General features: G+C 35.2%; 1 protein-coding gene across 1 annotated transcript in view; it reads left to right on the top strand.

Annotated features, from left to right (window-relative positions):
- The window catches only part of Cat (Catalase), a 32,117-nt gene extending 6,965 nt beyond the window's left edge, over nt 1-25,152 (top strand). Inside the window, exon 2 of the mRNA XM_089646022.1 lies at nt 23,392-25,152. Within this exon, the coding sequence (XP_089502148.1) occupies nt 23,392-24,861 (1,470 nt within the window). The 3' untranslated portion in view covers nt 24,862-25,152. The remainder of the gene's footprint in view (nt 1-23,391) is intronic.
- The last annotated feature ends 2,524 nt before the right edge of the window (nt 25,153-27,676 follow it).

The following is a 27,676-nucleotide window of genomic DNA, read 5'->3' as shown; positions in this document are numbered from 1 at the left end:
CACTGGCACTTCTTTATCAGTTTACCTGTCCTGGATGTCCAAACATTAAAAAAGAAAAATATGTTACGAAACCATTACTAAGCAGTTGTACTAAGGACGGGTTGTTTCAGAGAATTTAAATGATTCTTCAAATTACAAAGTTAATTTTCAAATTTTGTGAAAGTTCTTTTCAGATTCTTTCAAGTAACTGTCCTATAACTATATAATAACAGTACTTGAATAGGACGTACACGTGACCCGAAAATGAACGTTGAAATTTTATGAATTGTTCAAATTCTATGTAACAACCCGTCCTTAGTATGCAGGCACTAAATTCAAAAGTTCTTTTAATATCTATCTACGAGGATGAAAAATAAATTTTACATTTAAAAAACACTAAGTTAGCTTGTTGGTTCCACTTTTCACCCCTGATAAGTTAAGTGTGCCATTACAAATATTTTAAAGGATTAGGCGCGAGTTTTTAAAATGTTTACAAAAAAAATAAGACAGAAATCTTACAATGTAGATGACACAAATATTCCTCTGAAGAATTCATGCGTTATGCAAATAAAGACTCTTAAAGTCAAGTACACCGTAAATTTTCCGTTTCATGTGCAAATTGGTTTCACCCGAATGTGTTAGTATTGTAATTGTTTGACTTCCAAAGACCTCTCATACTACATTATCATCTTATCTTCTTTATCTATGTACTGCGAGACTAACTGCTTGTTTGAGTACTTTCTATGTCTACACATATTGGGAGATATTTTGTTGTAAACTGAAAAATGGCGTTAAGGCGTTACAGGACTCTTAATAACGTGTATTAATTGATTCCGACGATTTCGTAACTACAGTATCTCTTTTGTTTATGTATATTTAATTAAGATTAATTAGGACAGTTCCTTATTTTTAAAATATTTTACGTAAAACTGTTTGAAAATTTTATAAAACGTTTTTAATCTATTCACGGAGAAAACTTACTGATATAAAATATTTCCATCTTATTAAGAATAGGTTAAAAACGGCACTGCAGGCCCTTAGCGAATGCGTTGATAGGTTTCCTAGTACACTTTTAGCAAGATACGAATGTATAATGACGATGCCGGAACATGTGTTCATAAAAATTCGAATATTTTCGTATTTCAGCTGCATAAAGTCGTGTTCCGAATAATGGGAATGTACTAAAACTTTATTGGTAAACGGCCTGTAATCTCGTTTTTAACCGGAATTTAATAAATCAGCAATATTCATTTTTCTCCGTTTATAATTAGCGGTAAGCACCAGATTTTATTTTTCTTGCCGATGAATTAGTAACTTCCCGAGGTATTCTGTTAGAATCATCTGAGATTTTAGTAAAAAGTTTATCAGAATTATTTAAAATAAACTCCGAGGAAAGCTCAATTTTCTAGGTCTGCTGGGCCAAATTCGACCGTAGGTCTGTCCAATTCGCCGGGCCGCGCGGCGAATATTTGTGTACACGCCTTCTTCACTTACGTCGTTAAGATTTCCACTTTTTAGGGTATTGTTTCGTACTAACCTAAAAATCGGGACATTAAATGCAGTATTGAGTTATTTCTTAAAAAAATAAACTGGTTTTCAGCTTTAAAAATAGTCTAAAATCATGATATATATAATAACAACACGAGTTACGGTTTCTGGAATCTTTTTGCGATAGTCTATCAATTATTTTAAAAGCGACGCGTATAATATCGTAACCATCGGTAAATAAGATAGCAAACGCCGTACATTGTGTAATCAATAATATGATTATTTCAAGTTCAAAGTGTGGTTAAAGTATTTTCGATTTTTGATAATGCAGTCGATTCGCATATGTAATATATTTTTAGACGCAAAGGTCATTTACCTCAAGCGTTTTATTTACAAGTACGTTCCAAGTATTTGTCAGAGACAATAACAATAATTTCTTCTGACATTTCTCGAATGAAGGCTGGCGCGGTTTATCGGTGAATAGACTGATTACATTTTGTATTCCGTGTAGGTACACATCACCCACGCCTGGTGCCGTAGAAAGCGGTGGCTATACTTCGACACGTTCATTCGTACCTATATATGTACTTTTGAAATGAATCGATTGCTATATTTATTTATAGTTCTACAAGCCCGCCTTAACCCCTTGGGCCATTTTACGAGATATTCTTTTTACCTTAGACCACAAACATAAATCACATACACAGTCTCATAAAAGTTATGCTATCTCATTTTGTATTACGGTGAGAATTATGATTTAAACAGTGTTAGAAAGAGAGAATATCGCGCTTTCATTTTAAATTTTAAAAATACTTTAAGGCGATGCACTACGTCGTGTAATATTTTAAATTGAGCCGCTATCAATAACAACCCTTACGTAGATGGCGATAAGGTTTAAATTCCCGCTTAACACCATCCGCCTGTTTTGATTTATGCAAGAAAAAAACCTGGCCAAAAAGTGCCTTTTATTTTATTTTGTGGATGTTGAGGCATAAATATTTTTTTTTTCGATCATTTTATAAATAACTTAATTTGCCACATTATACATTAAAATCATAACCGAAAATGGGTTCGTAAGTAGGAGATTTGGAACTTTAAAGTAGTTTTCATAGGCCTTTACATTATTTTTTCTGGGCTTATAAAAAGAATTATCTAAAAAATACTTGATTATTTCAAAGGCCAAGATGTATTCTACTCGCAGTATTTAATTAAAGCATCTGAAAAATTTCTAGGTGACCAAATTTTCAAACCAAAAACACATGATTTTGCATTACTACGTATGGCATCGCCTTAAACGTCCCAGAAAATTTAGATATAATTTTAGTAAACAACATTTAGCTTTTGAATAATATTAGTTAAAGTTTTGCATAATTAATTTTTGTTTAATTATAAACGAACAAAATTAAGTGACAATAACTTTATAATACCTTTGTATAATTAAACATGTTATTTAGATTTGTAAAAAGTAGTAATTACAGTTTACACGATAAAAACCATCACGATAAATATTTTAAAATTTTAATTGCACGTGTCGATTTGTAATGCTTAAATCTGAAAGAGTCTTTCATCTGATTTCAGGAATGGCATTTTATTCTGAATAAATTCTTTCAAAAATAGCGAATTTATATTTTCCGCGGAATCTGTATTCCGACAGTTTTCATAAGGAAAGTACTCGTATATTGCAAAATGTCAAGATTTAGGGGTTAAAAAACGAATTCAGGCCCGTCAGATGTGTAAACGTAAAATATATTAAAAAGTATTATTGAAAAAATAAATTATAAACTAATGTTTATAAGATAAGGTTGTTTATGCATGGCACAAAAGATAACATAAGAAATAATTATTGATTGAAATACTAGTATATTTTGAATTATTTGGCGGGTTGGGAATAAGCCGACGTAGATTAGTGGTTCAGAGCACTTGACCGGCAATCAGAAGGTGCGGGGGTTCAATTCCCGTCGGTTGCATTTATTTTACTCGGGAAATATTTTCAATTTGTATGGATATTTCAGGCAGTAATTATTGCTTAGGGGCCGTTCAAGTATTATGTAAGCACTATAGGGGGGCAGGGAGGTCTTTGCTTTGCTTATTTTTGATGACATGGGGGGGTCGAGATAGTGTTTACGTCAGCACTGCTCAGCAGTAGTTATTTTTTTTTTACACATTGGCAACCCACACATTGTCGATGTTTGAAACCGAATACATATTCAGGGATTCCCACAAATAATTAATACGTTTAGGTACTCGCTTAAAAAACAGAATACATTAACAGAAAAATGCATATAGGTACCAATTTTTACGTAAGCATGGGAGGGGGGGGTAAGAGCTTTGCTTACTTTTTGCGACAAGGGGGAAGAGGGGGTAAATAATTGTAATAAATCTGCTTACGTAATACTTGGATTTGAACAAAATTAGTCCCTAAATTATAATCTTAATCATGAGTTTTTCTCTGTTTGTTGTGCATGAGATTTCATTTTTACGTCATTTTTACGATGCAAATATTAACCCCGTACCCACGTAACATATGTTGGAAACTATTTCTCATGTATCCTGGCCGTGTATAGATGGCTAAGGGATCATTGACTCTTCTTTTTCTGATCACCTTCCTTGAAATACCGGTAAACGCAACATTCCCACCGGACGTCTATGTTATAAATACTGGAACCCGTCCAATAAGATATGGAATCTCTAAACGGACTACCCGTTTTACACAGTCCAGTTTTTTTACAATTATATTATTTATTTATATTGCAAAAACAGTACTTAAACTAATACATAGTCAAAGCGATTAAAATATTACAAAAACTATAGTCACCATAGATAATGTAGGAACAAAAAGGTTACACGTTGGAAATGTAGGTGCATAATATTAAAAGTTAAAAGATACTTCGTGCTTAAAGTTTTTGAAAGACGCGTGGAAAATATCCACATTTCCTGCGAGCCAGTTAACCTGTTAACCGGGGAGTTCAGTTTTGAATTACGCAACATACAACGGGCGCGAACTCCTTCACTAGGACGTATAAATACGTCACGCCCGGTGGACGTTAATTTGATTTATATATTTTTTTTATTTATGCATCAAAAAAAGTGCAAACATCGAATTAAAAAAATAGAATATTTACAAACAATTATAAAGATTACAAAAAAATATAAAAAAGGTTATAATTACAGAACAATAAATAAAAGCACACAGATAAAAGAGAAACATTGAGTTTAAAAAATTAAAATGTGTAAAAATTAAAAACTCAATTTCCGTGTGATATGTTCGGAAATATACGTCCCGCTCGTTCCAGGGCGCAACATATATTTCAAGGACGTATTTATACGTCCTACCCGTACCCGATACTGTTTACGTTTGACGTATTTATACGTCCCGCCCGGTTAACAGGTTAATTAACCTAGTAAGGGTTCCTAGGGCATAGTTCTTCACCTGGGAACAATTATAAGCCTGTGTTAGCGGCCTCGCGTGAAACATCCGGGACTATTTCAGCCAGAATGTCTGGTATTGATAAGAAACCGTTCAGCATCAGCAGTAATGCTACATCCCTCCTAGAACTAATGCTGCAGATACCCAGCATTCCTAAGATAAATGCCGTTGGAAACAGCCGTGGGTAAACACCGAACTCTCTCTTGTAGAGGTATCGTAAGAATTTATTTTGAATTTTCTCGACTATTGTACACAGAATATATTATACAGGGTTTTCCAATAAGAGGTATTATTTTGATATTCAATCGTAAAAGATCAATGGTTTCGTTGCTTGTGTGGCACGTAGCGCCATCTTATTGAAATTAAACGTTGTCCAGATCAATACCATCCAATTCCGGCCATAAAAAAATTATTAATCATCTCTCGATAGCGCAATCCATTCACCGTAACTGTTGCTTCAGCCTCATTTTCGAAAAAGTAAGGTCCAATGACTCCGCTGGACCATAAACCGCACCAAACAGTCACACGTTGAGGATAGAGAGGCTTTTCAACAATAACTCTTGGGTTTTCCGAGCCCCAGATGCGACAATTTTGCTTGTTGACGAAGCCACCGAGGTGGAAATGGGCCTCATTTTTTTATTTTGTTTATAATATAATATTGATTACATTTTATGATTTTGACTGTCCAACTAGGAAGGATTACCGTTTCAGGACAGTCAAATTTAAAGTTTCAAGTTATCCTATACGAATACAGGATTTAAGACTAGCTAAAATAAGTATGTTAAAACGAAGATACATAAAAAGATACATAAAAAAGATACATAAAGATACATAGAGGCGTTCAAGATGATTTGCATTTGATTCACTTAAGTGAATTTTAATAATTTCAGTGCGTTGAAGCGTGTATCGTTCTATTTTTATTAATGGCGTAGTTTCTACTCGTCAAATGTCAAACAATGACAGCTTCAAAAGTAACATCTACCGAAATAGCGGGCTATTCAAAATAACACCTCTTATTGGAAAACCTGTATAATCTAGAGACTATATATGTAATATAGATGAAACAGGAGGCTGCCTAACACAACAGTAGGGCGCGCGTCCTTTCAATTTGTCAGCGTGGTGTACTAATGTAATAAGCCTAAGAGCTTTATCTACAGGTATCTCGTAATCTACGGATCAAACGAAACTGGGTGAGAGGGGAGGTTACTTGCAATCAAAATTAACCCATATGTAGTGTTCCAATTCTTAACTCTTCCATATTAAATTAATTTTTGTGTGTGTGTTTTTTTGCAGTGCTTTCATTCTAATTGTTTTGCTAAATGATGTATTATCCAATGAAATTATTTTTATGAACTCTGTATCCCATTTAGAATAGTAATCTAGTTTTTTTGTAATAATATTCATTTCTTTAAAAAAACATAGCATTTGAACCAAGCTGACTCAAAAAATATGTACCATAGAAAGGTGGACCACAAAAAACATTAAAAAAAACTGCTGATTCCAGCTAGAACTAATTTTCACTCTCTGATGATTTTTTGAACATAAAAGTATTTGAAGTTTAATTTATTTTACTGGAACTTTACATGATCAAAGTTTCTTAGGAGTTAGGAGAGGGTCAAAATGTTTACAATAAAAAGGAAAGGTGATTTGCAAATCAAAATGACCAGATATGTGGTGGTCCAATTCGTAAACCTTTTATTATTTATATTATTTATATCTCATGCCATAAAATATTTATAAAAAAGTACTTCATCACCCCACTTCCTTTGATCCATAGCTTACGGGATACCTGTATGTACATGTGTGTATCAAATTTGTTCTGTATAAAGTATATGTAATATTTCTTCTTCAAATCAGGTTATCTCTTCTATATTATTACCCGTCTCGGAACAGACGTTGTCTCTAGTGATACGGGAATCTTACCTTGCAACATTGTCATAAAACCTTTTTTTCTATACAATAAACGACCGGGTTGCCGGCAAACTATTATTATTATTACTGAGAGGCAAACTAACTAATCAGATTGTCATATTACGATAGATACTCCGCCCATGAGCTGGTTGAAGGAGGACAGACTTAATTACAAACTAAATGAGAAAGAAATAACACAGCATGATGTTTTTTCTAATACGAAGGAGAGTGTCCGTTGGTAGCGGGGGGGGGGGGGGGCATGGAAAAACTCTGCGTAAACACCGGACAACGCCGGGGACATCAGCTATTTATTATAATAATTAATATATATCTGTCTTTTTAGAAAGAAGAGTGTTTGTGGTGGATTTTATTTGTATACTATTCCATAATTTTATTCAAATACTGATGAAATTTTGCACACTTGACCTTTAAAACAAGAGGAAAGTTACTGTAGTACATGATATTGTGAAAACCACCCCTTACCCTTTTCCCATCCCTTAAAGCAACATTTTGATACCTTTTTTATGAAAATAAGACGAAAATTAATGGCAACACTTAGTTTCAAAAAAACTCTGCTTAAACTGGAGACTTCAGCTAGTTAATTATAAGTCAATGCCGTTTTATGACCGGCGTTTATTTACACTGAATTATATTTATATTATTTTAGCGAAACATTGATTCAATGTTAATAAATCCACCAGGATAAGTGCAGGTTTAATTATGACAGTTAGATTAGGTAGGACCCTGGTAGCGCTATTTGAGGTTTGATAGCTCTTCATGCCTCAGCAGCCACGGCCCCGCCATTTCACGTAAATCCGGTACATAACGGATGCACTAATGTCCAATACAATAACAATACAATACAAATACACTGTTGTTGTTGAGTTCTAAGTTCTAAGTCGAGGCAAGCATTCACTGTCGGCACGAACGACTGTTTTGACTTCTTCTGTGAAGTGTGTGCACTGAATTAAGCCGAAGTTCAGCACCTTTTGTATGAAGGTCTAGCTTTTAAATACATTCTTCTCAAAAGAGTTCTATGCCCGACTTGTCGGGCAATGGCTTTCTTGTCGTCATCTTGTTTTTACAGAATTCTCTCTAAAATAGATGCAATTGTTTTGTTTGTTACGTAAATAGCTGTTAATTGGGTTTTGTTTTTATTATAGTGGGTTGGGAATGGGGAATAAACAATATGATTTCGGAACTCTAAAATTCATTTTGACCTTTCTTATTATTCCCTCCAATATTCTATCGTGCAAGCTACTCGACGGAACTGCCATAGTACCAGTCACTCATTTGGTTAGTCTTGTTTTATTTGTCGTTTCTCGTCGATGTATAGTGGCTTTCTTATTTTTGGTCATTCGTAGGTCAACCTCAAGCGCCTCCACCGGCAGAATCATACATATCCTAGTTTATTTTGAAATAATAATAATATAAGAAACTTGCGCCGACGTGTGATAGCAATAGATGAGCCCTCTAATACCTAATTACAACCTAAGAGTAATTTAATAATACAACTCTCCATCGAATTACGACGCATTGCTTCGAAATGCTTGATTTAAATCTAAGTTCCCTACAATATAAAACAGAGCACAAAGTTATCGCTGAAATCCCATTATGTAATTTTTATTAGTTTATCGTCCAATAGCAAGCCCAAAAAGCATCGTCAAAAGGTATAAAGGTGAATTTCATAACCCAATTGATGTTAACTTGTTTTACAAGCTTCTAAAAACGTACGCGAAACCAGCGAAGATTGTTCATTTTGTGGCAAAAGTGTTGTCGTATTTTGTTGCGTGATGAAGTTGTTTTGCTAGAAAGACTTTTTTTAGCATTTGTTACTTTTATCGATACGCTACATTTGAAGCTATCTCTATGGTATATGTAAATATATATTTAATATTCATGTAGCTTATTAAATTGTTAATGATAAAGTCCGCGAGAGCCCCTACCTAAAATATTTCTAACCACCTCATTTTCGTTTTTAAAAAATGATCTTGTCAAAGGTACGTTATCGCTTGTCTGAATTCTTCACACAACTGATTCCAATTTAGAAAATGAGACTTAAATTTATGAACCAGATTTAACGCAGGACTAACTAACGTGCGCACAGCCAACAGAAACTAATATGTTTGATGATTACCTTTGAACAAGAACGGCTTCCATCTTGGCAATCAGTGTGGGTATTTATATAGAAAGGTTTTATGGAGGTGTTTTTAAAGTTGACAAAACCTGTATTCACGTTTGCCGCTCGAAGTTTGAGGTCACCAGTGTTTACGAAGTGCATCCAATCCACGCCCATGAATATGTAAATCTCCGCCGCACCGAGCAGTTAGGCGAGGAACATTTCGTAGCTTCTTCCACGTCCAGTGAGCCGGTGCAATAATATTGCGCATTCCAAATACACACTATAAGAATCGTATCCACAATACGTACTCTTCATTTTACGAACACATTCTATGACAAATGAAATTATTATAATATCAGCCTTGTTTACTTATTCAGTTTTATCAAGAGGTTATTTTTAGAAATCAAAACACTGTTAGAATTCCAGCAAAATTTGCGTGTCAACAAGATAAAAACATGCATTACAAGCATAAAGTCAAGAGAATTTTGTAAATTAAATTGTGAAATTTTTTTTTGAAACGTAAGTGGGACAGTATATTTTTTCTGTGAATACCGCACAAGATTTCTGAACTGTCCATAGCCAGTCGGACTATTAGATGAATAATAATATAATCTTTGGTCACTTAACTGAAAGTCACTTTAAAAAAATACATAAACATCATTCCGATTTTTTAAAATAATAACGACTTTTAAAAGCATTCAGTGCAAAGTTATAAAATGCACACCGTTAAAAACATAATATGTGCACAAATGTTGCTTTAAAATATCTCTAATTGCATGTTGTCTCTAAAACAATAATGTAATCGCAACAAGATAATATAATTTAGTACATAATGTATTTGGTCCGAAGAGATATCTTTTTAATATTTCGTGTTCTTTTTCTGCATTTTGAAGTGAAACATCTTTTGGTGTGCTTAGAGAGTAAAGCCGACTCTTGGATAACAAGTGTGGCAAGACCGAACGACGCTCTTGCACGGAACAACGACTCTTCACTAGCAACGAAACTCGTTGGCTCTTTCCGCCCGGCCGCCAAAACTATGTGCGGCATATTTGCTTAATTAATTCTAATTTCAATTTACTCTCCTCCGTTGGTGAAACGGTCTAAAAGCCAGAATCGTGGGCACACACTCCTTGCGTCATCCACATTTAAATATCCACAGGCAAATAGCAACTAATACTGAGAGTATTTTCCAGATTGAAATGAGGTGCAAATAAATCTATATTATATTTATATTCCATGCATCATAAAGGCCATAAAAATTTAATTATATAATATTTTCCTTTGTTAGGTTTTGAACCCCCGACCACTGGATTTAGAGCCAAAAAGCTTGGCGCTCTGCTACCTAGATCGTTAACACCTTACGACATCTCTAAAGCCATTTTTGTGGCGTTCCTCAAACTTGGTATTCAAAACACAACGCCCAGACCGTTAGTATCCATATATAAATTTAATAAGTCAACAACCTTCTCGCTGGCCATTGCGTAATGCGTAGACCGAATACACATAATTAACATTTACGTACCTGAAGGTAAAAATCATGTATCACTCATAGGAGGTTACTATGGCTCCCCGTATATCGCGGAGCAATCGTGTCTCTTAATATTCCTCTTGCCCTTTCGGCCTTTGCCTTTGTCCAGCATTCAAACATTAAGGTCTACTTGTTTCGCATCCCGTTAAAGGCTGATTCTGGGTGCGTTTTAGTTTTCTGTCTAAGTGGAATAAGCTGACAAGCATAAAAACAAGATAATTGTCCTCTTCTACTGATCATAATTTGTTCAAAAGCTGAAACGGACTTAGTATCGGAATTTAACGGGGACCTTTCGTGGGGAATGGCCATTTGATGACAATGAATTTGAATTTCTGTTGAATAACCTGTCCTAAGTGATCAAAACGGTAAAAGAAATAGTACATATCGAGATAACTAAATAATAGGGTATAAGATGTAAAAAAAATAGCTTGGATATCGCACAAAACTTTCGTTTAAAAAGTGTATCAACCACTCTGGTGTGGAAAGGTTAACCACTCGTTTAGATAGAAATGATTTACGTATTCATATTGATGTATTTTTTTCCGTTCGGTGTAAACGGCTATATTCTCATCCACAAATCGTGGTGTGAACATTTATTTGGTCCGTATAAAGTTCACTCTAACAATATACGAGGCATATCCAGAAAGTAAGTGTACTGAGGCTCTCACGACCGAATGAATTTTATTTTCGATATGTTGGCTACATTTACGTGTAGCCTGACTCTTCCCCTCCGCAACGAGACCTGTTCAAGGTCAGTACGTTGAGAAATGTCAACGCGACAACACGTTTCGTGAAAAATGTCAATCCAATCTCCCGCCAAATGCGAAATACGCGGCGTCATCCGTTATCTCGTTTGGAAGGAAAAACCTCCGTTTGAGGTTTATAATGAGGTTAAAACTGCATATGGTGATAAAGCTATGAATTGTACGAGTGTGTACAAGTGGTATCGCGAGTTTAAAAACGGTTCTCACCTCTTCACCCTCCACCAAAAAGTTCAAAACCACAATTTCAGCCAAAAAAATCGTGGCATCCGTGTTTTGGGACTGTCAAGGCATAATTTTGATTGAATATCTGCCTCAAGTGGAGACCATCAACTCTGCAAGATACTGTGAGACCCTAAAAAAATTGCGGAATGCGATTCATAACAAGAGGAGAGGCATGCTGACAAAGGGAGTCAGCCTGCTGCACGACAATGCCAGACCACACACGGCCAACGCCACGAAGGAACTGCTTGCTTCGTTTAAATGAGATATCCTGAACCACCCCGCGCATTCCCTTAACCTAGCACCTTCAGATTATTATCTATTTACCTCCCTGAAGCTGTACATGGGTTGAAAAAGGTTTTCAACCGACGAGGAGGTAAAGGAGGAGGTGGAGAAGTGGACGAAGGGGTTGGCGGGAAACTTCTTCGAGGAAGGCATCAAAAATTGATACCCCACTTCACCACCTGCATTGAGAGGAATGGCGACTATGTCTAAAATATAGCTTACATATGTACTACGGTAATCATGTAATTTTTTTGTTTCAATAAAAAGATTTGTAACCTACAAAAATTCAGTACACTTACTTTCTGGATACGCCTCGTAGAAAGAGTTCAACACAAATGTCTTGGGTATATAAATTTTAAGCTCAGAATTCCAATTGAATAAATATATTATGAATCAGTTTGATGAATCAATTGCATCTAATAACACTGTCTGACAGGAGAATTATGTCAGACCTAGTTGTGTTACACACAACAACGTCATTAACAACTTAATTGACAGTCCTGCCATCGTTGCCACTATTAAATTCCATGTGCCGACTAGGAACACAAGACAACCTGTAACATTATTTTGCAATACATACACAACCAGACTATCAGACAGACTCACTAACCAATGGGATGCATGATCTGGGCAACCAGTACGGTGGTACTATTGATATATTTGTTGACTCCATTTACAGAATTAAGCGTAATCTATACCAGCACTTTGTTGAATCCTACAAATTATAGTAGCGTTTGTAATTTAACTTTAATGATTTGTCTTATATGTAGTATTGTTATACTCTGTGTTATATATATATATATATATATATATATATTTTTTTTTTATTAACAAAATTTTTGATACATATACAATTCAGGTACATACATAGTAATATAGAATGAAAGAGTAACAAAAAATCCCACAAAGGCGAAGCATATTTTTTTTAAACTTGTTAAATGTATCTATAGAGATCAATGTGATTGGTTTTTTTTTTTTAGAGAAGTTTTTTTTTCTTTCTTCTTTTTTTTTTTTAAATTTACAAACATATACACACACACACATACAGACACACAGACACACGCACACACAGACACACCCTTGTTTGTCCAATCCCGATTTCGAGGACTTCAACTGGCTACCCGAATTCGAGGTCCTGTTATATTATATAAAGTAGACATGTATTCTACACTTATACGTATACTCAAGTTAATGGTGATCGTTGCTGTCTATTCGGTTTCATCATACACCCGGTAAGCACCTAGAAAACGGTCCTCAAAAAACCGGAATACACAGCCGGTAACTGAGGACTTCCCATATCCGAGGCCTGTCCACGTATTCAGGATTACACATACGTAAAATACACAGATCTCGGAAGGTCCTCGATTTAGTGGTCTATAGTTTTTGGAGGTCTTGGGTCCTCGAAATAGTGTGGAACGAATTTCTTACACGTATCTTGGAAGCGTTGCGGATCGTCCTAACGTTCGCTCGTTCGGTGAACAGGCAACAAAAGTATACGCCTCATCGTATTGCTAAATATTTTATTGAAAAGAGGTCGTCTGTGGGAATTTTAGACAGAAACGTATACCTATTTGATAAAATAAATTCGCTTATGTTCTTGAGATCAGACACATCATTACGACAATTCGCTTTGGAATGTGGTGCTAAAGATCCCAAAGCTCTGACATCCACAAAATTACGGAAGCAAGTGGCAACTGCATCTCAGCTATTGAACCTCAAAAATAACGAAATGGACCAACTGGCAACATACATGGGCCATGACATTCGGGTTCATAGAGAGTTTTACCGTCTTCCTGAAAGTACCATACAATTGAGCAAGGTGAGTAAACTCTTGCTGGCCATGGATGGCGGAAAGTTGGCCGAAAATAAAGGCAGAAATCTAGATACTATTGACCTTCAAGAAAAATCCGTGTCCGCGACAATATTACCGTCTTCGGTATCCATTCCTCCGATTCCTAATGGTACAAACGTGGAAAATAAAGATTGGGATTCAGATGACCACGGAGTAGGTACGGATGAGATTCCAACAATAAATGCACATGTCACAAGGAAAAAGAAAATAACAGCAAGGAAAATGTGGACTTCTGCTGAGAAGGATGCCGTATCAAGGCAAATGGCTGTCTTCTGGATAAGAAAAAAAATTCCAAACAAAAAAGAGTGCGAAGAATGTTTGACCAATGAACCGGATTTAAGACAGAGAACATTAAATTTTATGTGCACAACATTATACAAAAGAACGCCAAGAAATAAAATATAAAGAATCATGCCTGGAAGGAAAGAATTATAATTTTTTTAAATTTTTATTTTAACTTTATGAGTAAAACCTCAAATTGTAACATTTAATTAAATGAAGACAATGTAAGCGAAACTCAATCGAAAATCTGGAAACAGAAAAATCAGAAAAAGATATTGGCACCTCTAGGACTCGAGCCCAGGACAAACAACGACGAATTTGATATCGACACCTTGGCGCAGTGGTTAGCGCGTTCGCCCGGAAGAGCGAGAGGTCCTGGGTTCGAGTTCTAGAGGTGAGTTTCGCTTACATTGTCTTCATTTAATAAATTTTTTAATTTTAATTTTTTTTTTACTAGTGACTATTTAATTAAAGGTTTGATGAGAATTACAAAATATGATAGTGTATATAAATATAAATGTTTAATCTGTTTGTTCTTAGTCCTCCTCACTAGGTGGTCCTGTGCTGAGGCGGACTGGTAGGTTTATGTTTTTAATACATTCTATTATGTCTGTATTAATTTCTACTCATGTTTTGATTTTTTCCTTAAACTTATTTATCTTTTTTAAACTTGGATGAGGGATGTTGTATAGTTTGGTTGCCAGATATATGTGGTTTCTTTGCCCAAAACTTGTCTTGAATTTTGGAACATCTCGTATATCGATATAGCCCGATTTCACTTCTCTCGAATATATCAAAAATATATGAAAAAATTGTAAAAAACAAATTAGGACATTCTTAGAAGAAAATAAAATAATTAATTATAACCAATTCGGATTCAAAAAAAATACAAGTACTCACGACGCGATAGCAAAAATAACCAACTATTTATATACGGCCCTAGATTCCGATAAAAAATGTCTTGGCATATTTATAGACCTCAAAAAAGCTTTCGACAGCATATCACATAAAAAATTAATAAGTAAATTAAAATCAGTAGGGATTAGTGGAAAAGTCTAAGCATGGATAACTAGTTATTTACATAAAAGACCTCAACAAGTAAAATTACTCAATTAAGTCAGCGATTCAAAATATAGCGACTTTTCAATACCCCAAGGCACGGTTTTGGGACCATTGTTTTTTATTATATATGTCAATGATATATTCAATATTTCCAAATATAGAGACATTGTCTCTTACGCTGACGATACAGTCCTCTTACTAAAAGCAAACACCTGGTCAGAATTAAATAACATGGCAAATACAGATATCAATGAACTAAAATTATGGTTTGATGAAAACCTGTTGACTTTAAATTCTAAAAAAACTTATTATTTACCATTTTTAATTAAAAAACAAGAAACACGTAAAGAAATAAACATAATTATTCACTCTGTGAAAAATACAGAAAACCACAAATGCAATATGTTATGCACAAACATAGAAAGCAAGACCGATATTAAGTACCTAGGCATAACAATAGACCAGCGTTTAAAATGGTCCCCACATATAAATATTCTGAACAACAGAATAAGGAAACTAACATATATATTTAGATGTTTAAGAGATATTTTAAACGAAAAATTACTTAGAACCACATACTTTGCTTTCTGTCAATCAATTATACAATACGGCATTATAGGCTGGGGCGGTACATATAAAAATCAAACTCAAACAATTTACATATCACAAAAACTAGTAATAAAAACCATATTAAAAAAACCCTATTCATATTCGTCCGAACTTTTATTCAAACAATTTAAGGTCAGAAAATTAAGTGCATTATACTTCTACCATGCAACATTACAAATTTATAAAAACTATATTCAAAATAAAATTGCACCCTTTAAAAATAACAGAAATCTTAGACAAACGTCAATACTTCCTACTCCTAAATGTAAAAAAACAATAGGACAGTTCAACCATGAATATCTCCGAGTTAAATTTTTTAACTCATTACCAGAAAAAATGAGAAACATGAATGCAAATATAAACGAATTCAAAAGCCACCTTAAAAAGTATTCCGAACAGTTGAACTGAATCGTACCAAATATAAACCAATATAACAACACCCCCATACACACAAGCCCTGCTTATTTATGGGGGTACATCAAATACTTATATAATGTAATTAATAACTGTACTATATTGTGTAATTATATTATGTAATTGTTATATTATGTAATTCGTGTATCTTTTTTTACTAATAAAAAAAAAATAAAAAAAAATTGAGGCTCTTGTGTCATGTATCCGAGTTTCATTGGGAGATTTTCTGTGTTTAAAATGATGTATAAGAATATTCTTGGCATATATTTGTTTTAAATCATTATTATATTGGTTCAATAATTCTAATTATAAACGACTTTGCTGTCTTAATTTTTTTGTCAGACTACCTAAAAAACCATAAATTTTTTTTAACGATTTTGTATGTTTTATTTGATGATAATGTTACTCTGCGTTTGGTAATTTTTTCCGACTCTTCAAGATCCGCATTAATAAAACCCTTCCTACAGCTCCTCCTTAACCCGCTTGATAACATCACCCATCCAGGTGGCGATATTCTTCCCTTGTCCTTAATTCAGACAGAGGCGTTTTTGTGAGGTGTAGGTAATAGGGTCATAGAGCGGATTAACGAAGAATGGAGTGAAAGAAGAATATATGACGCGGATTAATCAAATACTTAATCAGGTGTCCTAATTACTTATTAAATATTACAATACCGTACATCGAATTAAACAGTATTACAGAACATAGTTCACAATACGAACTAAACGCAATATTGAATTTTGTTTCAACAGTCAAAAACTGAATTCCTTGTCGGCACAATCTTAATAGTGCAATACTTATTATATACACTTGCACGTAGGAATTTCGAACGACGGGTCCTCGGTTTAGGGCGTAGGTGAGATTTCTTGACACTCGAGCTAGCAGCGCCTCCTGGTGTTCACATTCCGGCAATCGGCACCTTTTAACACGAAACCGAGGACTTTGAGAGAGTCCTCGGTTTAGGGTCTGTGTGTGATTTCCAGCATTAGCGGCGCCGCCCTGGTGGTCACACATCCGTACTAATGAAACACTAGCCAAATTAAACACGATATTTTTCGCCACGAAAATGAGGACTCTCTCCGATCGGCCCAAAATTTCGACAGTTGACCAATCAGAACGCATAGATTATAGGTACATATTCAGTTTTTCGCATTTTGAATCCGAGGACGTCCTCGGATTCTGGGTCTAAAGGCCTGTGAAGGTCCTCGAATAAAGGTGCATACAAACTCACCCTCACACACTCACGCACACACACACACACACACACCCACACACACACATAAGACATAGATGCATGTATATATTTCTTTGATTTAAAGAAATTAATCTTTAATTTACAGAAAGACATGTGGTTGTTTAGTTATTTAGAAACAGATGGCTTAAATTATAGAAAAAAGTTACTCGCTTCGAAATTATTTCTTATCCAACTTTTAACATTTTTCTTATATAAGTTCAGGTTTTGACACATGTTGATGGAATTGGGTAAAGAATTGAACAATTTCGGGGCAATATAGTTGATGTGCCTTTTGCCCAGCCTAGTTTTGCAGTGAGGGACTGTGAACACGCATGTGGTATGTCTCTGGCTTGTTATATTTTGTTGTTATATTTTGTGTTACTATTACATGCTTTACTAATATTGTTTCATATTCAGTTTATCAGTTTACTGTTAGATCATGCTTTAAAAATGTTTTGTATAATTTTCGATAGCTATATTCTTTTCTAAAATCCATGTAAAAGATGGATGGGCGTAAAACCATATAAAAAATGAATTATTAATTGGGCTGGAGGAACGAAATATAAGAACATTTGTGGAATGCAACGTAAACCAGTCTTTCTCGCTTTGAAACTACCTTGTAAATCGTTCCCACTAATACCTCCAAGGCGCGGTGACATTGCTAAGGAACGGTGCAACTTTGATACGAAATAACATACAATTCGTTTATTCGTTATCTTAATTAGTAAACATCCGTCCATTTTGGAAAAGATAAACATAAACATACTTGTGAGGCTGAAGGGTAGTGGGAAGGGGAAGGAGACCGGGAACAGGAAGGTGGGGGAGTACATGGCTATTCAGATCTGGTCACAAAACGCAGCTAAAGCCGTTTCTAGCAACGTCTCAATTCTGTGTGCTGATCACACCAGGGCGATACTGAGAGTACCTTCCGCTCTAGAACGTGTCGCAAATATACTATATCTTATTTTTAAAGAATAAATTGTAAAATAATACAAATTAAACAAATAAAATTTACCTGCCCACGCTGGGATTTGAACCTGCGAACTTCGGCTTGCTAGTGCAGAGCCTTACCCCTCGAAAGTGTTTTAATTCTGAGATTCAAACGAATATCGATGTTATAAATCTCAAATGTATCTGGACTGAACCACACTTACAATACTCGTTTTACGTTAAATGAAGGACTAATTATTGTACCTAATCATTTAAACAAATATGGACAAAGAACACTGGACTACATGATACCTAGTTGCTTAAATATGTTACCTGCTGAAATAAAAAAATGTACAAATGTAAAAACAAATATTATGTTGAAAAATTGGCTCGCTGAAAGAAATAGTTTGTATTAGAGTCTAATACAAACTATTGGTAGATACTATCACTGTTGTGTATAATATGTTTTTATATTTTTTAAAACAAATTGTTATTTTTTATTGTTATCACTCTTGTCATTAAGTAAAATAAGTTTTATCTTTTTTTAATATTTTTATATGTGAAAAGTTGCCATCGACAAACTACTGAAAAGTAGTTTATTGGAACTTTTCTGTTTTTTCTCTATTTTATTTTATTATTTACTGTAATATATATTTTTTATCTTGCTTTCTTCAAATAAAAAAAATCCTAACATTATATTTTCTGAAACGTTTTATTTTTTTCTTTTACTCTATACTATTGTTTGTATTATTATATTATATTAAAAAATGTACTGTACTTATTGGTGACTAGCTATACCCCGCCACGCATAGCTGTGGCTCAGTCTGTCTGTGCAGATAGAAAAAACAATAGCGCGTGTTGCTTTTACGTCCAACAGATGGCGCTGTTTTTTTCAACAGATTACACACAGATTATACTCAGCCAAAGTAGATAGTTTATCTGTTAATAATAATAATTCTCATTTAATTTCAGGATGTATTTTAAATGTCCTATATGTTTCTTGTTATTGAAAAAGTCGTAAAAACAAATACCATTTTGGAAACTTTATCTGTTAATAATAATAATTCTCATTTAATTTCAGAATGTATTTTAAATGTCCTATATGTTTCTGGTTATTGAAAATGTCGTAAAAACAAATACCATTTTGGAAACTAGATAATTTACCTTTTAGATTTTGCAAATGTTGTTATTGTATTCAATGTGAAACTAAAACACCGTTTAACGGTTGGTAATTAGATTTTTTATTAGTTAGGCTGTTAGTATTTAAGGAGCTGAAATAATTTAACTAAAATCACAAGTAACAATAAATTTTTCAAATCAACTTCAACGAACAAACGAATATTACAATCTACCAAAAGTTATGAGGCTTTTAAAAAATACCTGAAGGTTTGCTTTTAAACCTCAAATGAGATATGAACGTATAACAAAAATCAAGCGTTAACATTTATAGAATCGGTTACAGCGAACATTTTAATCTACATAATGTATTCGAAGTGTTTCTCAGTATGTATTGGTAGCAATTATTCTGGTACTAGCGGTCATTGTGATTTTCAGTCAACAGTGTCAAAGGCCACACTTGTTTTATGTTAATTTTAGGCTTTGCGTTTGATAAAAGATGCCCGTTTCTGTCACGTCAGCGAATTGTACGGCAGATAATGGATTATTTTTTTCTATATGTTGACATCAAATCTTTAAAATTAACTTATATATTATAATGAGAATAGATTCTATGCCAATGATTAACCTTCTACTGATATTAAATTATATAAGTTTGTTATTTAATTATAAGATATGTTGAGGGGGGAAGGAATATAGGATTAGGATAAAGATACGAAGGGTGGGAGTAGATGGGAAGATAGATTGAGTGATCTAGTTATGTCGCGATTGTGTGATGAATTTTATTCTTAAGTCTTAGAATTCCTAAGTTCATAGTTGTTTTGTTATGTTTCTCGGGTTAGAGGCACAAACGTAATAATGTATTATATAATAACCTTATCACGTATGTACGCGTCATCATTTCACATCAGCGCCAAAAATAGCAGCATAAATTCAATATTTAATATTTACGCATTTTGAGTGCACGAATTAAATAAACGACGCTTAAACAGAATTAAATTAAAATTACAAATTTTTATTCGATTATTTTGTGTTAGACATTTTATGTATTGCCCTGCTGAAAGACCGCAATTCAGAATCGAAACATTGTTGCTGATAGCCTGGTATTCCCTTACCTTCTTCTTTACCATCTCCACCCCCTCACGACCTCCAGACTCACAACATACCCCAACTGTGGATGCCATGGTCTCACTGACTTCAGACGGGAGCAGTTGGACTCTTATGCGATAATCACAAAAAATAAACGCTAGGTTACCCCGACAGAAATCTTCGAAAAAGGTAGTCAGTCCATCCTTTACCCCATCTCCTTCACAAAATATCTCGAATTGGAGACGCTATAGTCCCACAAACTCTGGACAGTTAGGACTCTGGTGCGGTATTCACAAGTCAGGATAGTTAGGACTCTGGTGCGGTATTCACAAGTCTGGATAGTTAGGACTCTGGTGCGGTATTCACAAGTCTGGACAGTTAGGACTCTGGTGCGGTATTCACAAACTCTGGACAGTTAGGACTCTGGTGCGGTATTCACAAGTCTGGACAGTTAGGACTCTGGTGCGGTATTCATAAGTCTGGACAGTTAGGACTCTGGTGCGGTATTCACAAACTCTGGACAGTTAGGACTCTGGTGCGGTATTCACAAGTCTGGACAGTTAGGACTCTGGTGCGGTATTCACAAACTGTGGACAGTTAGAACTCTGGTGCGGTATTAATTTGCTATCGAGTTACGAAAATATTAGGTGCGTATTTTAAATAATAATAAAAAAACAGTTTTTATTTTTTTCAATGAAGCTATTTAATTTATTCGCGTTAATGAGGCACACCTGATGTGACCTAATGACAATCGTGTAATAATCCAACGTCATTTTCTAATAATTACATTTATTACGCATTGAACATGGATTGTGAATAATCACGGAATACTTTAATTCATTAGTATTTTAAATTTGCATGACGAATATAATAATTTATTTTTAAATGTTCATGTAACCAACCGTAAACCTTCACTGTTCTTTGTACATATTATTGATATTTTTCTTTGCAATATCAAAGCTTCATAGCTCATGATGAAAATAACATTGCTAAGTGAAAATAGTTGCGTAGATTTAGAAATTGGACAGAAAAAGTTGTGCAAAGTTCATCGTTGTACAGTTTCCACTGCTTCATCATACCGATTTTCTGTCAGTAATATTACGATTATTGTAGAAGATTGAACACTTTCAAGTTTTTGCAGAACAATGTCATTAAAAACACGATCATAATTAGCATTAATTATAATTAGAAATTAACATTTTATTTCTTTCTGTTAAGAGTGTTAAGAAAGATAATCGATATTTAACACTTTTCAGACCATGCCCGGACCCTGTTCGGTATGCATTTTTCTTCATGTTTTCCAGCACTTTACTCATCTTCTATCTGTATCCGGCCGAGTAGGAACTCCGTTTGTGTACCTACATATTTTTGACTAATCGGCTAAGACCGATCTGTGTTCCTGTTCGGTTTGCATATTTTTCCTACCTAAACTACGTGTCCTGTTCGTAACGTGGTACGCTTAGCACACACACGTCCAAAGTCGTGGCCTGGAAAGTGACTATAACTTTAGTGTACATTTACTCCCGATGACGCTAACAATGTTCGCGAAACATGTTGAGAGTATATATATAAGTGATGTACACTAAGTTGTTTGTTTTTTTAATAAAATATGCCAATGACATAGGCTCTGAGGGAAATTATGAAATTGTTTCCCTCAGAGCCTATGTCATCTTTGGGGATACTGTGTGGAGGATCTTTTTGAGGAGAAGAAGGAGTGGGTTTTGAAGTGACACATGTTGTAGTAGGGAGGAAACACAGAGGCCGGCAAATCGTTCCACAGTCGAGCTGTTGAACTCAAGAACGAATTGTAGAAGCGATCCGTTCTCATGCGGAAAAATGTCAACCGTATACATAATATATATTATCGTGGACTAAGCACCGGTGCCGAATGAATCAATGACGCTAATTCCTCGGAGCATCTTCAATTGTAATACCTGTATAACGAGGACGCCTGTGCTCCAAAGATTGCAATTCGTTTTTAAATATAGGGGAATTTATAAAATTTATCTAGACATCTATCGCATGTTTCTGCACAGAGTCAAGTGTTTTGTTCAGGTATTTTGGGGCTCTAGACCAGAGGTGGTTGCCAAATTCAAGAGTGGTGCGCACTTGCGATTTGTATAGGGTCAACATGTGTGTACTATCTGCAGCATCTGCGGACCCTGTACAGTACGCCCAGCTTCTGAGAGGCTAACTTAACTCTGGCTTCAATGGAGCCGATTTAAATACGAATGATCATTTTCACCAGAAGTAAGAAGTAACATACTTAGTTGAAAAGTGAACTTACTTAGGGCACAAGAATACGCCCATCTATTCATTGTTTCAATCAAACTCTAAGGTGAGGTGTTTCAAACCCCGACACATTTCGTGAAGTTAGCAAGCGCTGTAGATATTCATTTTTAGGACCCACAATGCAGAGTGAAAGCAGTTTGAACAACTGTAGATTTGTAGATGTGTGTTTAGTGTTTATAACCTCGTTATATTACTTGTGTACATCAAATCTCACAATCAACCTGGACTTTCCAAACACTAAATTGACCAATCTCACGGGGAACCATTTAACCGTAAAATTTTTAACTAATTACCTTGTGGCGTGGTAATAATTAGTGTTGATGACAATTATAATAATATTAGTTTGTTGTTTGTATTTAAATTGAATCTCCTATAAGTATTTGTATGCCTTAAAGTGTTATTTAATATAGGTACCTGTAAGTTATTTTATTAACCTTTTTAGACTAATTACTTGTAATATCTGAGAAATGTTTTACTTGGCATACCTACATTATTTATGACTGGAGTAGTTACCTATTAACTCAGCAATTTTAAGAATGTTTAGCGGCAATCATAATGACTGTGAAGTAACGCGTTATTAGCCATTATCGCGATTACGCTGTGGAATTTTTTTATAAATTGTGTTATAACTACAGTCGCCAGTTTTATTTTATTTTTATTTTCTCTAATCACAATACGTACCTACCTTTATTTTATATGTACACCACCTATAAAATAGTTTTCAACCACTTATCGAAAAATCTGTTTTTTACAATATATTAATAAAAATTTAACTATTTTCCTTACAGGGAAATGGAGGAGTACTCACTACTGGCAGCGGAACTCCCGTGGGAGTGCAGACTGCCATCCAGACAGTGGGCCCGCGAGGCCCCGCTATGCTGCAGGATGTGAACTTCCTCGACGAGATGTCCCACTTCGACAGAGAGCGCATCCCCGAGAGGGTGGTGCACGCAAAGGGTGCCGGCGCCTTCGGGTACTTCGAGGTCACCCACGACATCAGCCAGTACACCGCCGCCAAGGTGTTCGACACCCTCGGAAAGAGGACCCCCATCGCCGTGAGGTTCTCCACCGTGGGAGGAGAGAGCGGCTCCGCTGACACAGTACGCGATCCCCGAGGGTTCGCTGTCAAGTTCTACACCGAGGACGGCGTATGGGATCTGGTCGGAAACAACACTCCCGTGTTCTTCATCCGCGACCCGACCCTGTTTCCCAGCTTCATACACACCCAGAAACGCAACCCCGCGACCCACCTCAAGGACCCCGATATGTTCTGGGACTTCCTCTCCCTGCGGCCCGAGTCGCTACACCAGGTCATGATCCTGTTTTCTGACCGCGGTATCCCCGATGGTTTCAGGCACATGAATGGATACGGCTCCCACACCTTCAAACTGATCAACGAGAAGGGAATTCCTCATTACGTCAAGTTCCACTACAAGACTGACCAGAAAATCAAGAATCTCCCCACGGACTACGCCGCAGAGCTGGCCTCCACCGATCCGGACTACGGAATCCGGGATCTGTACAATGCCATCGAGAACAAGGACTTCCCCAGCTGGACCTTCTACATCCAAGTGATGACCTATGCCGAAGCGGAGTCGTTCAAGTTTAACCCCTTCGATGTCACCAAAGTGTGGTCTCACAAGGAGTTCCCTCTGATCCCCGTCGGTCGCCTAGTTCTGGATAGAAACCCCAAGAACTACTTCGCGGAAGTAGAGCAGATCGCGTTCAGCCCCGCCCACTTGATCCCTGGTGTGGAAGCCTCTCCCGACAAGATGCTGCAGGGCCGCCTGTTCTCGTACTCCGACACGCATCGCCACCGCCTGGGAGCCAACTACCTGCAGCTGCCCGTCAACTGCCCATACCGCGTGAGCACCAAGAATTACCAGCGCGACGGGCCGATGAACCTCACCGACAACCAGCAGGGCGCACCTAACTACTTCCCCAACTCGTTCAGCGGGCCGAAGGAGAGCGCCCGCGCCGTGCAGCTAAGCCCGCCCGTGCCCATCTCCGGGGACATCGACCGCTACGACAGCGGCACCACGGAGGACAACTACGAGCAGCCCGCCATCTTCTGGAGGGACGTGCTCAACGAGCAGGAGAAGAAGCGGCTGGTAGACAACATCGTAGACCACCTCCGGGGAGCTGCTGCCTTTATTCAGGAGAGGGCCGTCAAGAACTTCACCTACGTCAACGCCGACATGGGAAGCAGAATTAATGCCGGCCTCTCTCAATACAAGCGTCACCACGCCAACCTTTAATCTCACAAATTTACTGTTTATTCTTTTTTTTACGTTTTGATTGCAATATGTTTAGTTTTGCATCACATTGCACAATCTATTATAATAACATTTGTTATATTAAAAAAAAATCAGAACACATCAAATGTTTTTTACATTATTATAACATTAGACATTTAATGTTTTTGGTTTCAGGGTTCTATTAAATTACGCCAGTCTATTTTAGTACACTACTTTAATATGTATAAATAATATGAACTTTGTAAGTTTTATATTAATTTTGTAATAAAATATAACTAATAAAGTAACAAATAATGTTACCAAAATATTATTCTTTCATTTTTCCCACACACACAACGAAATATACTATTTAGGTACATCAATGTAAATTAAACAATATGTTTGGATTTAACGTACATTGTAAAGAAAATACAAATTATTAAAACAAACCAATATGAGGTTAAGTATTTAAAATGCGCGTTGAATTGATCATTAAAATTGAGTTCAGTGGATGCAATAAATAAAAAAAATTTATCGTGGTTTGTTGTGTAAACATTGCGTAGCTATGTTATTTGTACAGTTTACTGCTAAGGAATGAATCTTTTAAGAATGATAACATATATTTTTTAAATCTAATTGGCTAGGCAACCACTTTCAGGCATAATATCGCACTTTTTTGTATTTTTTGTAGATAGGTATTTTTTTAATGAAGTTTGTTTCTAATCTATTTCCATCTGCACCTAACTTAGTATCAGTTATTTAACGCATTCATCACAAATAAGTTACGATTTGTTATCAGCAAAAGTAGGTAAGCTCTAAAAATACTGATAAGACCTATACATTATATTATTTGATTAGAGAACACTCGAAAACCCAAAATCGTTAAAATTATATTGGAAATATATACTACCTATAATATGTCGATAATGACATTTTGTTTAGCCTCCATGCCCTCCATTACATAAATAAACATTTATATTACTTTTGTGTATTGGAAAATTAACTTTTATTGTGCCAATTTGGCAATTATTTAACGGATGCCATTAGCAAATAAACGAATAATAATAATACACCTACAATTGCTGTACCTTCTGTAAATATTGAGGAATTGAAACACAGCAAAAAAATCAATCATAATTATCTATCATTAAGAGTACAAGTAAAAATAAATGATATTTCAGTTTATTTCAATCTCGGGGACAAAACCTTTAAGTGGTATCAAAATAAAAATAAAAATTATTGTAATAATACAACTGAAATTATCATTTTTTCGGTGGTATTAGAAGAACAAGTTATTTTTACCTTTTGAATGTTTTTGTCTTAATAACTATGTATCTACGAAGTAATTTGTACAAAAAAACATTTTTTTTGTATTTCATTTAATCACTCAAAAGTGATTTATTTTGTGTGATCACAGTTTATAAATGTGAAATTGCTCTCCAGAAAAATTGCTGCTTTTGACTTGTTTAACTTAATTTAGCATAAACAATTAATCTGCGATTTTTACTTTGTATCGATACTAAGACAAATGGCCCTCAAGAAATCAATGATCGAGTAATGAATAAATGGTAATAATTACACTTCTCTATTATGTATACATAAACATAGGTTCTATTGGATTTCATTCTTACACACATTTTAGTCTAAATAAAATGGGAGAGAAGAGAGAAAGAAATAGAAAATAAACTTTTATTGCACAGAATGCATAGTTTATCTCTGATGTACTCCTTTATAAAATCTTGCGTAGCTAAGTTATTTTGTGCATTAGATTTACACCGCAGCACAAAAAAATCTGGTATTACTGGCCTTGCCAGTTTGAGTTTTGTGGTGTTTGATTGCTAAGATTGGAGGTCTTCAATAAATTTGCGTTTCACCGGTCCGGTCGTAGGAAACTAGAAGATAAACAAAATAACACATAAGTGTCATAATCGGATTAAAATTGGAACAAATAGAGTATTCAAAATTAAAATATCTACTGTGGTGTTGATTTTTTAACAGCTGCATTATTCTCAGAGAGAACTGTCATTATTTATTTACGTATCGCTTAAGTCATTATGTCGTCTTGTAAGTTACAGGCTACCACCTTACCTGCATTCTACTTAGTACAAGGCACTTACTTCTACTATATGGTCATATTGATGACTATCATTTTTATATGAAAATTACCCACCTGAATGCAGGTGTTCTAACCAAGTATCTAAATTATTCATATATTCGAGTGAAGAGATTGACTGCGTTGGGAATGTGTCTGGACTGTCTGGTGTTCTCAAACTCACGAAGTAAGGTCAATTTATTCTTCCCCCGTGTGAAATCGATTTTATTATCGGATTTATTTCTTGAACAGACAATCAATTTCATTGGCCAGACAAACAATTTTATATGCGTTAGTTTTAAATCGGTATTACAAATCACATTTCTAGGAATTTAATATTCACTTTTACAAAAATATTCATGTAATCATATTTTGGACACTTCCTTTTTTTAAACCACGTTCTTACATAAACCTGACATAAAGTCCAAGTTGTATCTTGGTCAATAGGTACTTCGTTAATATATAAAAGTACTGAAAACAGTACAAATATTTTAAAAAAAAACCAATAAAGAAATATACAGAGCTGTGAGTACAAAATGATTGCATTGCACAATAATGCAATAATAATAATAATTTTAAATACATGTAGGATTACGAAAGATTTTTAAAATATTTATATTGAAGGACCAGTAGGATTTATAGGTCCAATTAGAAGTTCTACCGAGCCGATCCCTCTGATATGAAAATATCTGGAGTCGGTGAATTATTTTCCCATCTCTGGTGAGTTGACGTGTTTTTCTTGTA

This window comes from Hesperophylax consimilis, chromosome 23, assembly GCF_061612785.1.
Source record: "Hesperophylax consimilis isolate HC1 chromosome 23, BYU_Hcon_1.0, whole genome shotgun sequence".
NCBI classification, from domain to species: Eukaryota; Metazoa; Arthropoda; class Insecta; order Trichoptera; family Limnephilidae; genus Hesperophylax; species Hesperophylax consimilis.
This window is presented reverse-complemented; position numbering and strand designations above follow the sequence as displayed.